General features: G+C 42.7%; 1 protein-coding gene across 1 annotated transcript; it reads right to left on the minus strand.

Moving 5' to 3' along the window:
* Positions 1 to 1,346: 1,346 nt before the first annotated feature.
* LOC120898813 (homeobox protein 5-like) lies at positions 1,347 to 17,888 on the minus strand. The gene is made up of 15 exons (XM_040305179.1): positions 17,740 to 17,888; positions 17,406 to 17,654; positions 16,886 to 16,963; positions 16,197 to 16,415; positions 16,012 to 16,117; positions 14,856 to 15,797; positions 12,394 to 13,530; positions 11,211 to 11,311; positions 10,966 to 11,089; positions 9,465 to 9,589; positions 9,158 to 9,364; positions 8,946 to 9,048; positions 8,051 to 8,869; positions 7,240 to 7,436; positions 1,347 to 5,557 (listed from the first exon to the last, which is right to left on the minus strand). The coding sequence occupies exons 1-15, from the start codon at positions 17,836 to 17,838 to the stop codon at positions 5,450 to 5,452; spliced, it is 4,614 nt and encodes a 1,537-aa protein (XP_040161113.1). The 5' UTR covers positions 17,839 to 17,888; the 3' UTR covers positions 1,347 to 5,449.
* Positions 17,889 to 18,191: the final 303 nt, after the last annotated feature.

Genomic DNA, 18,191 nt, shown 5'->3' on the forward strand with positions numbered 1-18,191 from the left:
ACAAAAGTTAAGCAAATATATGTGCGACAAAAAGAAAGAAATTGAAGAGATTAAGGAAAAGATGGAAACCAAATCCAAACCCCCCATAAACAGCTAGTAAAAGACGAAACAGAAACAAAAAATAAGTAAAAACAACAGCAAAATCACACACACACACACACACACACACACATATATATATATATATATATATATATATATATAGTATATATACGAGAACGACACAACAGGAAGCATTAGTGGGAGAAGAAATAGAGGATTGACGGAGTCACAAAATGATGAAAATCCAAAAAAGTGGTAAAAACTAATAAAATGGGAAAATATATAAAGTAAAACAAAAAATATATATATACATACATACAAACATATATACATAGCTTTGAAAATTGTAAAAAAAACACACACACAAGATGAAGAAAAGAACTAAGAAGCAAAACACATTCACAAGGACGAACGAAAGTAAACGAGAAGAAGTAGGGGAGAAATAATCGAATAAAAGACAAACAAAAACTACCCAAAACTACCAGAACAACACAAGTAAAGCAAAGAGGGAAAAACAAAACCGCAAACACATGTACGTGCTTCATTGTTATCTATACTAATGCAAATGGGTGGTTGTGGAAGTGTTTCTGTGTGTGAGAGAGAGAACGCGCGTGGAGTTGATTGGTTTGGAATGCTAACAGCTTGCTGTCCAGAAGAAGAAGAGAACAAAAATGGCGAAAGGGAACGAAATAAGAGGAGAAGCAAAAGAAAACAAACATGCAAAGAAGTTGATGTGAAAGATGCTCCATAGGAAATTGAAAAAAGGACTGGATGAAATGGAAGAACAAAAAAGAAGAATGGGGGGAAAGAAAAGGACACAGAGTAAGGAAAGGTGGAAAAAAGCAAAGCAGTAAGGTTTACCAGAGGTGTGTTGGACAAAAAAGGTATAGATAATAATGAACAGAGAATATATAATTAATGATTAATAAAGACAATTACACTAGTGTATGTAAATAGCTGCAATGGTGCTGTGGAATGGCGTTTGGTGAAATATCACAATTATTGTACAACTACAACCAATTTTCTTCTTATATTGGTGTTGCATTCATTTTCTTCATGCTTTTTCTTTCGTTATTTTCTTTCTTCGCTTTTTTCTTCATTTTCTTTCTTCGTTTTCTTTCTTCGCTTTATTTCTTCATTTTCTTTCTTTGTTTTCTTATTTTGCTTTCTTTCTTGATTTTATTTCTTAGTTTTCTTATTTTGCTTTCTTTCTTCATTTTCTTTCGTAGTTTTCCTACTTTGCTTTCTTTCTTAAATTTTCTTATGAGCGTTCGTAAAAAAGACAGCATCTTCACAAGTTATACTTTTCGTTGATATAATGATGTTTTGTTTTTGTTTCTCTTTATTTCAGTGTACAATGATACAGTAGAGTTGTTTGTTTTTCTCATTAATATTACTTATTTTCCGCTTGATTTTTCCCGTTTCCTGCCCCGATTCGACACGTATTATTGAAATGGATGAACAAAATTTTTTTTCTTTCCTCTCTTTCTCGCTCTTCTTCACCTTTAATTACCCAGTTTTCGCTGAGATTCGAACGCTCCTCTCGGGAGGGTTTGCGTTATCCTTTTCGTTTGCCATTGCTCCTGAAGCTGCGGTGCAGTGCAAGCAGCTCTCGCTAGTATTACAGTCATTCACCATCTACAGTGTATTGTTTTGCATTAACGGGGCCGTTACCCAGTGTTGGGGCTTTGCTCGTGCTTTAGTGTGTTCCGGTTGGTTCTACCGCTCTACCTGTCTGTTTAGTTTGCTTCCATTTGCATTCGAATTGTCCGCTTCACAGGCGCCTTATGTATACATAAGATGTATATGTATATATATTTATTGTGTATATATAATGTATAACTAGAACTAATGCTTCGTGGCTATATCGACCCGTGTTCATCGATCAAACCCACATAGTTCCCCTGTTCGCTTCAACACACCTTTTCTCTGTCTCTCAAACTGATTCCGATCACTTGTTGGGCTTACTACTTTTTTGATGTATAAAAATAATATGTTTTTGTCGTGTTTAGCAGCTTCACGGTTCACCCACAACACCGCTGTGGGTGTTTTATTGTAGACAGTTTTGTGTTAGGGTTTTCACCGTGGTTCACTTTTTTAGTTTAACGTCGAGTTTTAGATTCTTTCATTCCAAGATCTTCTTGTTGATTTGTTTTCTTTTTGGTTAGTAGGTTTAGCTTGTCGCATAAGTTAATTATATGTGTGTTTTAACCGTTAATTACGTTCTCTTAGCTTATCTGCTGCATTCTTCCACTTGTTTTTTTTTCTTGTTTTGCTAGAAGCTAGTTATTGTGTTTCATCATCATCATTCTTTCGAGGCGATTTGCTTTTGCCAGTTAGGACACATCGTGGTTAACTCTATTATTTTCTCTCCACCACCAGCGATGCTCAGTAGTGATCGATTACATCGGCGAACAAACCGACCACTAGAAATTTTTATCGTAGTTGCGCATTTTAGCACTTTTTACCCTTTTCGCCTTTTCGTTTTCGAACAGTTGTTTTTGATTTTTAATGAGCGCAGAATAAAACCTAATATAGTGTTGGTTGGATAATTTAAATCGCATCGTGGCAGAGAAATGTTTCCTAAATACACCAAACATATACATACACACATTCATTATTTACATTAACGTGTTAACAAAAGCAGGAAAAACAAGTCTTATTACATATCCAAACAAAAAAAAATATCAGAAAACAAAAAAAATGCAAATAAATAAGCTAAAAAGTGAACAAGGGTTTGAAAACAATAGAAAGATATTTAAATTGGAAAAAAGAACGGAAAATAGGTTAGTTTGTAAGAAGAAAATAATATTATAAATAAGAAAAAGGGGGGAAATAACAAATAAACGCAAATTAATTGCAGAAAGTGAGTTGAAAATATAAATTAAATAAATGTGGTAAACACTTGGAAAAAAAAATAATTGAAAAAAAAAACAGTATAAATAAACATTGGACAAATAGCAACCATTAAAGGTGTAAAGGTTTCAAAAATAAAGATAGCCTCTGTTCTAAGGTTTGGTTTACGGTACGCACTTCATCTTTCCCTCTTCATTCTCTTCCTTGCTACATCAATGTTTCTTCTCCAACATACACAAACCGCCCACTTTTAGTACTGAAAATCATACTTCTTCTTTTCTTCTGTTTACTTCCAATTGTTACTGATCTTTGGTGGAAGACTGGTCCGTATCTAAGCGGACGCGAAACATGGATGATATTGTGATACTGTAACTGCACTGCAATCTAACACCGAATGTCAATAGTTTTGGCCCTATCGGTTGCAATACATTCAACCGGCCGCGACATAACCAGTAGGAACCGAGCTTACCGATTTAAGAGTGCCATGGTTTTTTTGTTTTTTTGTTTTAGTGTTGTTGTTTACGTGTACGCATCGCCCCCTCGCCATCCATCTAGACCCAAAAAGGTTCGGTTTGGTTGATTTCGTAAGTTAATTGTGATTATTGTAAAGTGACGGCAGCAGAGAAGGATACACATTGTTCTAGCTAGCTTTCCTTTGCGCACGTAACACCACGTGCACCACACAGCTCTCGGAGTGTGTATGTCTGTTCCGTTGTTACTTTTTGTTTGTAATTACACCACATATGAACCACCTACACAAGACACATCAATAAAAGAGATATTTTGCGCATTTCCGACTTCTTGTCAGTCTTTACCGGTTCTTTGTTGTCGCAAATGACACAATGATGTTGCGTCCTAAGGGATAATATGTTCGACTGGATCATCCGCTAGTTAGGTTATGTTGTATGCATGTTTTAGTTTGAGCATTTCATGTTACTATTTCCTTCAAGGTAGTGGTGGTTGGTACACAGATGAATCGTGAGTGAGTGTACTACTAAAAACTGTACTAAAAACTGTAGCCATTTGATAGTGTGCGATGAGACACAGAGAACCTTTCACTTTTGTAGCGTACCTTGCGATTGGATGCAGACAGCCGACTTTTAGACGCAAGTCTTACAAGAAGTCCTCTATAAAAGCTGCAAATTGGAGCATTCTATAATCTTACTATCTTATCCCACACACACACTCCCACCGTCTGATAATTGGCTGTAGTTGGACGAATTGGTTGCCTTCTTCCCTAAAATGCTTTTGTCCTTTTTGTTATGTGTTTATGTCGCCTTTTAGGGGACGAGCAGAGTTTGATTTCTTGTTGTGGGTTTACTACTAAATGTACTTTCATTTACTTTATTATTCAGTTACGTACCATGTATATCATTATTTCGGTATGTTGGTATGTCGGTTATAAGGCGAGTGTGGAGATTGGCGAATTCAACACGGGTTAGACAGTAGTAGTTAGTACTCGGTATAATACGAACGGGATACGAATGGTAAGTCTTTTTGTTTAACTTTTGCTTTCAATGTTTGATTTTGCATGTCAACAGCGTGCACTGATTGATTGAATACAACAGGAAAATTTCTTACGTCGAGAATTATGCTGATAATTGATATATTGGGTATGATGTGTGATAGAGGATGCTCCCTCTTTCCCTTTCTTCTTTTCACTTCACTTTTGTATAGCTTTTCACAGCTCGCTAATTCTGTCTGCTTGTATTATTTGTTGCACTGGTTGTTGCATTACGCTTGCGATTTTTAGTACGCAATTCCAAAAAACAAAACAAAAAACAGCTCTTAGAACTACAGACTGGGGGGCATACAAGGCTTCATTGAATGGTGTAATCATTTAATGCAGAAATCGGCAAAAGAAATATTAAATTCAAATATTTTCAGTTCGTTCGTGATCCAAATAGGAATAATGCAGCTATCTCAATCGTTTCAGCACAATTTTAGCACAGTTTTACTTGCCATTTATCCGCTCTGGAATCGGTTCTATTGAATTGAACATTTTAATTATTTGCTTCATCATTTGTTCTTTTGCCCAATGGGATAAACATGTTTACTGAACAAAATTCATTAATTGAAAGAAAATTAAACAAAGAGATAGAAGGAAAAATAAACAACTACGAAACTCGAAAATGATAAATACCTTAACCAGCCTTCAAGGTACCTGCGTTTTTTCCGCACGAAACTATGTGCGACGGATCAATCTTCTCGCCCCGCAAAAACACACACACGATATGCATCTTTTCTTCAGCCTATTGGGTTACATTCAGCTCAGTAGCTTCTTACAGATAAATGTGAGTGACCGTTAACTTTACATTTCGTATCTGATCGGCAATCCAACGGTATTGGCTGCTTCCATTTGGGGAAACTGCATCGCCAACACAAAAACAAGAAAAGAAAAAAACTCTAACCGAGCGCACACGCTTTCTAGTCTCTCTCACGTGCGCTCGCACACTTGTTGTATACATATTCTATATTCCTCTTAGGTGGGTGTGTTTTACTGGTGTTGGCTTAAGCGCGGTAGTGCAGTTCGGGAGGGTGCGTTAGAAATCTAATGGATTTTTGGTGCACTACGATCGTTGATCGTACGGTTGCGTTTCAGCGTAGCGCCACGCTTTATCTGATCCATAAGCGACTCGTGGCATATCCGTGGGTCCGGCTGCAATGAGGGGAGAGTTAATATTAAAAAAAAAAGAAAAACAATCGATTAGAATGAGCGTTTGTTTCGATGGCGCACTGTTGATTCGGTGTGATTCGTTAAAGCACATCAGAACGCGCAGCGGAAAAAAGCGTTAGGCCAAATATGAAGTATAGTAAAGGAGATACAAAAGGCAATGGGTGTAGTAAACAGTAACGAGGTAGATAAAATACATTCGCACATATGCACAAAACGCGGTGCGGGCAGCGCCCGTAGAGCAGCAAGGTGTATGGCTACGGATGCGAATAAAAGATGGCGATCTTCCACCGCAAGATTATCGGAATTAAAAAATATATACTATATTTGCTGATGGCGGTAAAGCGAGTTGAGCGGTGAGAAGTAATAATATATTAACATTGTGATTATGCTTCCTAAATATACCGGTGGGCCGGTGTTTTGTTGGCGATTTTTTGGTACATTTTGTTGTCATCACAGTACGATTAGAAGCAATCGCGTTTTACTTAAGGTGAAGTGAGAGGGAATGAATAACCAAAGGCTCATGGGGATAGGAAAAATAGTTAATAAAGAGGGATGATCTTTATTATATTTTGTTTTTGCTGTGTTTGAAGGACGTAAAGTCAAGCGTTTGGCTGTGGTGGACGACATGAACATTCAGCTTTTTTTCTCGTTTTCTATCGCTACCATACTGATACTGTGTGTATGTGCAATACTAAACATTACAAGTACATTCGTAACGATCATTCTGCTACACGCTGAAGACAAATTTATATCGAACCAAACAATGTTCATTGTACAAGTGAAAATAAACAACGAAATCTGCATGTATGTCAAAACAATCAAGAACAGATCGAATATTGGTTATTTAAAAGCACACTCCATTATATTGTAAAATAGAAAACCAAACAAGGAAAGAATATAAGAACGAAAAAGGGCAATCGAATGCGGCAATTAGTTTAAAAAACAAAATTACAAAGTTAAAGAAACAGAAAACAAAATTAAGGAACGAAAACGAAAACAAAACCACTCGTTCCAATGTAGATGGAAACTACAAAAGCTTATACGCATCCTGCCAACACATCCGTAATACAGCTGATGTGCGACATGACGCTTTAAAAGCATGTAATAAAGGTGAGAGAGACGGATTAAAGTGACGAAAAACAGAGCCAAATCATGTTATATTGTTAGACGAAACAAAAGATGAACAATAAAACAAACTGTATGTGTGTTTATGAAAATGTGTGTGTATGTGTGTGGTTCAAACACACATCGATTTACACGCAATAATTATGTTTAAAAAGGAATGATTAAAAATTGTAACAATATCTTGCACAGTCACACTTTCTCACCTCGCGGCGGAACCCATATCTCGACCGTGTCAACGATTTTGAGTTCCATTTATTACACTACACATTTGCTTTTAAAAGTGAAACTGTTGGCTATAGTACCGCTCGCCGTTGTCGTGCTAGCGTGTTTGTATTGTTGTTTTTTGTTTGTAATAATTTGAAACAAATAAAAAAACACAAGAAAAGAAAAGAAAATTGGTAAGAAAGGAGAGGAAACACCGTTTGATGTGTGTACCACGGCAGAGAAGACTGCAGCAAACGCACAAAACACGTGTTTTTGTCTCGTTGCCCGCTTTAAATATGTATACATCCTTTGTCAGCTTTGCATTGAATGCTTACCAGGGCTTTACTGTTGATCAGATTCCGCACGGCAAATGCTTTGCCCGATAGTCGCTGTTCCGCAAGTCGGGCATTTAGATTTTCCAGAAAACCGGCACTAGTTTTGGCGAGCACATTGTGCGTTGGACCGGATGCAGAGCCACTACTACCGCCAGCGGCACCGTTATTGTTTGCCGAACTGTTGCGGCTGTGATGATCTGTAGGAACAGGGAACAGAGGCATAGCCATTAATTACCTATTGAATGGAATTGATTTTGGAGGTCAAATAGAATTGCTGTACATGCGGTTACAAAATACGGTATTTTTAATAAAGCGCAAATATATGTAAGTTCAAATTTACCAACCGCGCACACTACAGCAAATGAGCAAACGCGTACATTTTTGGTTTTACAAAGAGCGATTGTCGATTGGGAAAATTATGTGAATTTCAAATTACGAATAAGCAATTACGGCTCATTACTTTACAAACACACACGTCAAAGTATAAGTTTGCACACTAAAAAAATGAGAAAAATAAATGCTCTGAATTTTAGGAAACAATCCTTCAAGTGGGAATACATGTTACTAAAACATGAAAAATGCAACAAAAATGTTTAAAAGAAGAAGAAAAAAACAGAAAGTAACGGAACAAAAAAAAACAAACAAACAAAGCGTAACGTTCGGCAAATATGAATATATAAAACAAAACGGCAACAAACAACGGCAAAACAAACGAACAGCAAACACACTCGGGAACGGAAAAGAACGACAAACAAAAGCGCACAAACACAGTCAAGAGTGTTGTAAAAACGGATTGGGAGGAGAAAATTACTTGTCCGATTCGGGGTACTACTGCCACTAGCGCCGCCCCCACTGGCCCCGTCGTCATGGTGATGACGTGCGCCTTTGCCAAAGGACGAAGGTGAGTAGCTACCGACTGGCAGGCCACCACCACCACTACCGGACGACGTTTGGACGGAACTGACGAACGGGTTTGTCGAGACGTAAATGTTTTGCGTTGGATAGCCACCGGCACTACTACTACTATTGCCACTACTGCTAGCAGCCCCGGCAGGTGGTAGAACATGACCGTACTGTGGCTGCTGTTGGTGTTGCTTGTGAGGCGCCTGTTGCGATTGCTGCTGTTGTTGGTAATAGTATGGCGAGGATTGCGGTTGCTGCTGGTACTGCAGCGGCTGATGTGGTTGTTGCTGCTGCGATTGATACTGCGTTTGATAGTATTGCTGTTGCTGTTGATGAAGCTGCTGTTGCTGCTGGTAGTGCTGCTGTGAAGTGGGCTGATTAGAGGTGGAATAGATTGAATGTTTACCCTCGCGTGGTGGATGTGGCGGGGGCTGCTGCTGCTGTTGATGCTGTTGGTAGTACTGTTGTTGCTGCTGCTGCTGCTGCTGCTGCTGTTGAAGGTGTTGCTGATTATTGTTGTACGCTCGCGGATCGACCGGAGTGGACCGTTGGTAGATCAGCTCGTTGCCGGACTGTGCCGTCGTGTAACCGTAGTTGTTTGCCTGCTGCTGCTGCTGCTGCTGCTGTGACTGTTGGTAGGGCACAGGTGACTGCGATTGTGGCGTTTTGTTCGGTGCTATCTTGGCGTTCAGCTGTGCGAGGAAGCTACTGTTTGGCTTCTGGGGACCTGTGGCAAAGAGAATTGAAGTTGCGCAATTAGCCGCAATTTGCACGAATGCGCGTTGCACTGACTCTACCCTTACCAGGACTTGAGGTGCGGAAGCTGGACATGGTCGATAGCTGTTTCGGTTGTGCGTATATTCCTCCCTGTTGGTGGAGATTCGTTTTCGGAGATCGGTTCGATAGCTAGAAATCGAGCGCAAGGTGATCAAACGATCAAAAATTGTGAAAATATTAGTAATTCGTACACAGTAGTAGTAGGGTAGTAAGAGAAAGAAAGTGAAAGGATGAGTACCGGCTTGTTACTATCAGTGGCATGGAATGAGTTTGGTGTACTGGGGTGGTGGTGATGATGGTGTTGAGATGGGGGATAGTGTGATTGGGGCGCAGTCACTGCAGCAGCTGTAGGAGCAGTCGGGGGTAATGATGATGTCGTGCTTGCAATATGATCATGACCATGCTGCCTGTTGGCGGGCAGTGTACCGTACTGGTTGGTGTATTGCTAATGGTAAGAAATTGATGGATGGCGAACAAATAAGCGAACAGGTTTAAGGCACGACGAAACACACACACACACACACAACATGGGGTTCTCTAATTACCGTAGGAGATCCTTGATTGGATGGAGGGTTACTCTGCTGCTGAGCCCTTCGCAACACGCCCGGACTGGCCGGGGTATGCCTGATTTCATTCAGTGCCTTCACCGTGCCCGCCACATTTCCTGAAACTGGATGGTTAATGTGTGAGAAACAAAAAAACATTGTTCCTGAAGGAGGATATGGTCTTAATCACACTTCGTTTCTAACTTCGTATATCGCAATGATTTACTCCATTTGGGAATTATTTTTTAATAGAGCGTAAGTAGGTTTAGCAGGTTCCGATTTTACACCGGGGTGCATCAAAGTGTCATGCAAATGAAATAGTGAATCTACTCGACGACTGACTGAATCAATGATGCAGCCACAAAGGAAAGGATGAATGGGAAATACTTGTAAATCATACATCTAACTCAACAGTTATGATAAACGGACACTCCAAATGAGTGTGCATACTACCAGTGCTGCAAAATGTCATGACTCACGAGCATCACGAGATATTCATAAACGAAAACAATGAACATATCCGTGGTAGCTTGATGCTCATTGATGATACTCAATGTCTGCGTCGTGACATGCCGAACACGACATGCGAGTGCGTGAGTCAAATGCAAAACTCTAACTGACAAGCTGAAGTTAACGCCGGCGCAATCATAAATATGATTTTTTTCTGGCTGTGAACAGTGCTGCCAAATGCCACTGTTTCAGTCACCAGCACTCATGTCTGAAACGAAGCTCAAATCAACTGACGTACACAACTAAGTTGATCAGAGGTGAGACTCAAACAATTGGAGTATCAATCACATGCTTGGTGACATTTTGATAAGCACGCAACTCTTGGTCACTCACTAGGTCATGACATTTTCTGTCGGTGATAATCACGAACATTCTTGGAATATACTAAACGTGTGGTTCCAAGCAACAAAATGAGCATGCTTGCTCGCTCTATCTACTTGGATTGTCTGTTGGGTCAAACAGCGCGAGAAAATATGTTTATTATGTCTCTTGGAACCAATCACAAGCACCGCATATCTCCCATGACCATCGCGTTGACTACTGACACAAAATGTCGCGACCAAATGACTGACCAAGAGTTGCTCGCACAAAATGTCACAAAGCATGTGATGGTCGTAACATCTGTTTGAGTCTCACTTCTGATCATCACAATAGAGCTCGTGACGATGACATTATTTTGTTTCAGCTGTAATTTGTCATGACTATGCCAGTGACATTTTGCAGAACTGATCAACAGTAAAAAAAAGTCATGACAAGGTGACTGACCAAGCGATGATCGCAAACATGTTTGTTTCGCACAATTGAGTACGTGACGCTGACATGGATTTTGTTTCAGTCAAATTTTTTATGACATTGCCAGTGACATTTTGCAGCACTGCATACTACAACATGAGCTTAATGCGTCCCTCTCAAGGCTTTTTTTTAAGTACATCGATCGTTACGCAAAATGAGAAAAATAACATAAAGTAAAAAGATGAAGAAGACAACGCACTACTAGGTGAACTTCCGGCGGCCGAATCTAACAGATAAGCGGGTGGTGGTGGTAAACTTTCTGATGAGGTGTAAGCTAGGCTTTGCTGGGCAAGATTTGTGGTTGTGGTGGTGTTGGTGGAATTCTGTGGAAAAGAAAACGAGTACAAAAAAGAACAAACAAAAAGAAAAAAGAAAAGGAAAAAAGAAAGAACGGAAACCGGTGAGTCGCTTCTGGCTCGAACGTCCAAATCGTACTGTACCTACAGTTCCTACGCTAGGACTAGGCGTTACGCTTGAGCTGCGCCGGACTGGCGGTGGTGGCTTCACCGTATTGACGGACGCACGTCGGGTGACACGGGTCGGTCCTGCAAAGGGAGGTTTAATTAGGGGAGAGCAGGAAGAGTGGAAGGGAGAAGGATAAGAACAAGCAAATTAGATTATTATTTTTAATACACGCTAGTTAACGGGGCGTGAAGTGAAGAAGTAGAAAATAGTCGTAGCTGCAACAGGTAAATACAAATCCAATTTTGGGAACCTCTGATCCCTTGTTTAGTATGTGTCAAAGATGTTAATTTTTGAAGGATAAGTTTTATCTTTCTAACACGCGACACTTGAACAGTATTTAGTTGCTACAGCTAAAGGGACATTCAATAGTGAACTTTTCATTCGTTTTCATTGTTTTATGAAGACCGTACTACAACTTATAGATATGGCAATGACTGTTGAAATATGTGTGTGTGATGCTCTGTATGTATGAACATGAGAACGGAACTGAGAGCAACAAATTAAACCCAAACTAGCAACAGAGAGTACATTGCAAACGCAAAGAGCAAACACTGAGACAAGGTGTGATTGATAGGCGGTGAGGTATGATGCACACATGTATTATAGGACTAGGGCGCAAACACAGCAAAAACACGGTGAAAGAAAGACAAGAAAACAGTGATAACACAATTGGAACAACATAATGTTTTGTATAAGGTAATATAGCAAATTATGAAACTATACAAATGAAAATTAAAGTATTGTAAAGAAGAAGAATAGCAACAATAAATGCTTTCTTAACAACATAGCGACAACATCATGTAACGAAACTACAATTAAAAACACAAAAACTTAATAAACAAGGAATATGCACATCGGTCGGGTCGTTCGACTACTTGCAGCTAATCATAATTAGTATACCACGCGCGAGGCTGTTCGTCTGCGAGCTGTCCCTATTGATCACATAAATTAGGTTAATGAGGTATGAACGATGCATGATAGGTGAAGGTGAGCCAGAGCATGAAAAGAAGTCACGGTTGTTGATAAGTGTTGTATGCGACGAGCGTTTAATGGAGGATGCAAAATGAGGTATTATAATACATTACAAAATGAACGAACCAAAATACGGATGTGGGAAGGTCGGAGGAAAGTGAAATGAAGTGAAACAAACAAACAAACAAACCAGATAACGATGCAGGTCTCGGGGTGATGGCGGGTTTATTGCGATTGATACGATCGTCGTACGGTGGTGCCGGACCAGCGCTCGATGGTGCGTGATTGGACGAATTGGGCGGCACCGACGGGTCATTCGCTTCGGCCGCCGCCGCCTGATGGTGGTGGTTGTTGTGGCCATGATGATTATGATGCTGTGGCGACGAGTTTGCCGTCACGGGTAGCGACAGGGACGGCGTTGGCGACCGGGAACTAATGCCAAAGAACGATGACATCGAGGCGGGCGATGCTGGCCGCGAGGTGGTCACGCGGAACGAGCTTAACCGTTGCTGCTGCTGCTGGTGCGAATTGTCGACCGGCGTACCGTTCAGCTGCATCAGTCCGCTCCCGGTCAGCAGATCGTCCGGCGCATTGTTGAGACTGTTGCGGCTCGTGTCCTTGCAGCGCAACACGACCACCTCGCTACGGTTCTGGCTGTAGTAGTTTTCCATCATGAACGAGGGGTTCTCGAACCCGGTCGCGATGCCATCGAGCCCCTGCGTGGAGCCACCGGCGGACGAGCCGAGCCCGAGCCCGATCGAGTGGTTTTGGTGTTGATACTGCTGCTGCCCGTGCGCTGATGTGCGGTGGTAGTGGCCGCCCGTGCTGGCATAATCGGTCGTGTCGGCGGACTGCGCATTGTGGTTGCTGTACTTGGCCGCCAGGTTCGTCATCGAACCGTTCGTCTCGTCGGCCTCTTGATGGTTGCTCAGGTACTCGTCTAGATTGCTGTTGCTGGAGGAGATCGACGACGGTAGCCGACCACCACCACCAAGGGTAGTGGTTGGCTGCTCCAGCAGCTGCAGACCGTCCTCGGCATCGTGCAGGCTACCATTGCGGTGGCCGGACGCTAGCATATCACCACCATGATTGTTATTCACACCGTTCGCAAGGATCGTATCGGACTCGGATGCAGGATCGCCCGAGCCCGATCCGCCGTTCGAGTACCGATGGCGGGCGTGCTTCTGTGGCGGATGGTGTGGATGGTGCTGCTGTTGCTGTTGCTGCTGCTGCTGAAGTAGCAGAGCATTTTCGTGCTCTCTTTGAAAGAGATCTAATTCACCAATCAGATTGTTTAGTTCTTCGATCGTTTGCTTGTCGATGCAGTCTAAGGCGGAGGGTGCAGAGTTGCAGAATTTGTTTTTTTTTTGCGATTTGCACACAAACATACCCACGCATATGTGTGCATTGGAGGCAAAAGGCGAGTGAATGGGTGCATTTTTGCATTGTTGCATTGTTGGTCAGCGGTGAATAATTATATAGGCAGCATTGAGTGAGCGAGCACGGGCACAGCAGCAGTAAACGCACGCACAACGCATCGGATCGGAAGTACAACCAACGAACAACCGAATGTGTCGTTGACGGACGGGGGTGTTTCAATGCGCATTAGAATGGATATTTGGTGGGTTGCAAAAACACACAACAAATCGTATGTGCACGTGTTGCGTGAGTTTTCGGTGGTGCAATTGAGCGTTTTTTTGCAGCGGGCGCGCGCGTGTATTGTGGATTATAACGAAAATGAGCAGGACGCACAGCAGGAGGCACATTAACACATAGCGCGCGCGTGTGTGTGTGGGTACAGATACATACAGAGACAGGAAAGTTACAAAATAAGAAGAAAAAAACAAAATGTAAATGTGACAAAACAAACACAACAAAAACAGGTGAATAAACAAGACAAACGGAAAACGGTTAGAAATGAAAGAAGAAAAGAGAAAACGGATAAGAACAAAAAAAAACAAACAAACAAACGACAAAAACACAACAAAAACACGACAAACGATAGAGAACATACGGACATAGGTGCAAACAAGCGTAGGAAAGATGAAAGCGAGTGAAGTGGAAGCAGCGAAAAGGTGAAAACACTGTGCAAAACATAAGAACTGCCAAAAAAGCATGATAAACCTCTAGGACGTTTACAACACTAAACGTAATGCAAATTATGCAGCAAAATGCTACTCTTATGATCTTATCTTTGGGTTCTTCATGCTTGAATTTTAAGTGAGTTTTTCCTGTTCTGCTGTTATTTATGTATGTTTTTTTTTGTGTTAACTATTATTGTTCTCATGCAAATGTGCAGTGTAAAAGTTGCAAATAAAATCAGTTTCATGTTTTTGACTGTTTTGTATGTCTTTTCTTGTAATCTAGAGTAATTTTTAAGATTTTTTTTGCTTTTAAATATTAAATCTCCTTCCACATGCATTTTAAACGAAACTCGATGTTGACTTCACGAGAAAACAGTGTATAGCAAATGTTTCCGCATGGCAACAGACGAAAGTGTTTGCCAAACGTGAACTTTAAGTGTCGTTAGTTAAATTTGCTATACAGAGAGTAAGAGAGAGAGTTTATAGAGATAGGAAAAAAAGACATATGGACGGGAAGAAACGGGAATGGGGACACACGGGGCAGGAGGGTGAGAGCTCGTTCGCTTACCTGCATCGCGATCCAGCAGCAGCTGACCGGCGGATTTGTAGATTTCTTCGTTCGTCCGTCGTCCGTACAGTGCGTTCGGGTCGTTGTGGCGCGTCGAAAGGGTGGCGGGCGACGTCGGCACACTGAGCTGCTGCTGCTGCGGCGGCGGTACCGTCGGCTGGTGCAGCTGGTTGTTGTTGATCTGCTGCTCGAACAGCGACGTTTTCTCTAGAACTGAACCGGTACGTTTGAGTATATCTTTGTCCTTATCGAGCACGCTTTTGGGCGGCGCTTCGGCGGTCCCGCCGACGGTGGAGCAGTGGGGAGGAGATGGTTTGTTAGTAGAGCTAGTTGCGGTGGTAGTGGTGTTGTTGGTGGTGGTGTTGTTGGAGGAGGAATTGTTGCTAGTATCGGAAGTGCTGATGGTGGTGGTAGATGTTATGTTTGCGGACGCGGAGGTGGTGCTGATGGTGTTGTTAAAATGCTCCTCGTTGTCATCGATCGTGATCGTGTGGTTGGAGGAAGTGTCAATATTACTTTCGCTTGGTGTGACGGCCGCGGTGCCACCGCCCGCCGACGACGGTGTCGTGTTGGGCGTCCCGGGCGACCCGGTCTGCGGCGTGTTCTGGGGCGTCTGGGTACTGCAGGCGGACACGTCCGGCGAGCTGATTGCGTTCGTCGCGTTCGAATCGGGCGAGATTAGCGAGGAGGCGGACGAGAGGACGGGCGAGTGCAGTTGCTGCTGCTGCTGCTGCTGGTATGGGATTTGGGAATGGGACTGCAGTGATGCCGCTTGTTGAACGTTATTCGTACTGGCACCTCCATTGTTGCCGCTTGTTGATGTGTGATGGTTGTTGTTGTTGTTGTTGTTGTTAACATTGTTGCTGTTGTTAGTGGTTTTAGAAGCAGCCATCGAAGCCAGTTCCGTCATATTGACGTAGGTGGGCTGAAGTTGTGGGTGTTCTGTAACAAATGTCCGTTTCGTGTGCGATTAGTGGGAGGTTTTGTTTTATCAATTGGAGGTTAGAGTTTCCTTTGTAAAAGGAGCACTCATAGGGAGGGTTCCATTAGTATAAATTAAACAAAGGATCGCTCCAAACTAGAGCGCAACAGCAAACAACACGCAAAGCTTTGTATCGATTCGTCACCGAACTAATGCGACACTTTTCGTTCATACCTTTGGTAATGTGCGCTGGAATCGGAGACGGACACTGACGCGGCACGTTGGGATTGGCATTCTTCACGGAAGTCGTTGAGAGTGGTCTCTCGAGGGAGGAGCAGCGCTAAAATGGCAATATAAAAATGCAGTCCTTAATCTTTCTGCAAACCTTAGAGACGTTTGGTTACATTTCGCACACTTACCACTGGTAGCGGCGGTCGGCAGGCAACGTTTGCCGGCGACTTTTGCGTTTCGGCGATCGTTTCCGGGCTCTGGAAGGTGTACACCGTGAGGGCGGGTCGCTGGTGGCCCTTCTCGTAGGCGGACGAAATCGTATGCGGACGGTCGACGGTTGACGTTGCATCCTGTGTGTGCGGTGGCCACGTTGATACCGCATGTGATTGACTAGCTAAGGTGGAGGCCTGGAGCAAGCGAGGGACAGGAGATGGGCCCGAGTACAGTGAAATGGGGGAGAGGAAAAAAGGCGATAGAACATTGCTTATCAATTTCGGTTCAACCATATGGCCCGCTGTAGGGCCGCCCCGTTGCAGGGAATGTGCAAATTTTGCAAACACCAGCGGGTGCCTCTCTATCAACAAACTGTTTCAGCTATACAGTCACACAAAGCGCACCATACAAACAAAAACACATACATTTATCATTTTAATTACAGTTAAAAGTAAACAAACAACAAAGAATAAATTTAAAGCAACACTAATACTGCGACTACGATATGGGCCGTTTTGTGCGCGCGCCATGGACTTGGAAACAATGAGTTTAAAAAAATGCTATAAATTAAACCGAACGAAGCACATCTAGCCGAAACAGCGAATGATGACATCGCATGGGGTAGCAAATAATGAAGAAAAACAAAAAGTCAAAGATGTTTAACCTGTGAAGTTAAAGCTGGTGAAGAGCAAAAGCCGCTATCGCTCGATTCGCCTGGTTTCAAACGTATCGCCGGAGAGTACTAAAAACAAACGGAAAGGAAAAGAAAACAGGAAAAAACACAAAAAATTAAATAAAAAACAAACAAACAAACTTGTCAAATACTAGAAAACTTAAGGTAGCAAATAAGAAACACTAAACTAATCAATAATGAAAGGAAATTGAGCTAACATTGACATAGGAATAATTTGTGAGAGTATCAAACTATTGCAAATAACTAAATTATAATTTACATCCAGTTCTAGCAAGTAAATTTAACTTTATCTGCTCCATAGAAAACGAAACCTCACGATGGTGATTCTCGCTGCACTCTACTCTGTATAAATCATGCAAAAAGAAAGCAACGCGTTTGCCAACGTCTATTCACAGCTCTTTCTAGCCTTTTTAGCTACACAACACGGATGTAAAATCACACACGAGTTAGCAAATTTTAGCATAAACGTTAGCCGTTCTGTTGCGCTAACCTGTGATAACGATCGCTGGAACTGGTGATGGCCCGGCGATCCACTGCTGCTACTGTTGATCGAGCTGATCGAGCAGACGGAGCTCTTGCGCGAGCCGAGCGAGTTCGAGCAGCCGCCCTGCGAGTTGGAGCCACCGGGCGAGTCGGGATAGAGGCTAATGTTTGCCTTCGACTCGAGGATCAGCTCCTCGGATGCTTGCGGCAGCTGGGCGGGATCCTTCGTGACGATCGCTATCAGCTGCATGGCTTCCTATACACAAAAAGGGACAACGACAGAAAGCATCCGATTAGAATCATGCCCACGGTGAAAGGGAGCCACTTTTCCCTGCTCTTACCTGTAAGTGACCGAGCTCCGACATCACCTCGCACTCCTCGTGCACCACCGGCTGCAGCATGTTGACGAAGGTGCAGTATCGCGTCCGCTCCTCGACCATGATCGCCCGCAGCGACTTTCGCTCGACCTCCTCCAGCTCGCAGCGGCGTCACGTCCCATGGAGGATTCGACCAGCACGTGCAGATTGTCGGCGGCACCCTTCTTGGCCTTCTTCTGCAGCCGCAGCGTGTCGCTCGAGCGCTTCTTCAGCTCCGCCCGGCACCGCTTGTATTCTTTGGCATGGTCTTTATCGATCGTCACCTGCTTCTTCCAGAGCCAGCGCCCTTGATGCCGCAGGCAGACGCGCGTTAGTGCCGTTCCAATTTCTTTGGTGGCTCCTAAGGGGAGGGAAGGAAAAAGAGAGGAGGAAACAATAAATGTTAGAAGGCGTGAGTACATTGTATATGCAAAGGG

Source organism: Anopheles arabiensis, chromosome 2, assembly GCF_016920715.1.
Source record: "Anopheles arabiensis isolate DONGOLA chromosome 2, AaraD3, whole genome shotgun sequence".
NCBI classification, from domain to species: Eukaryota; Metazoa; Arthropoda; class Insecta; order Diptera; family Culicidae; genus Anopheles; species Anopheles arabiensis.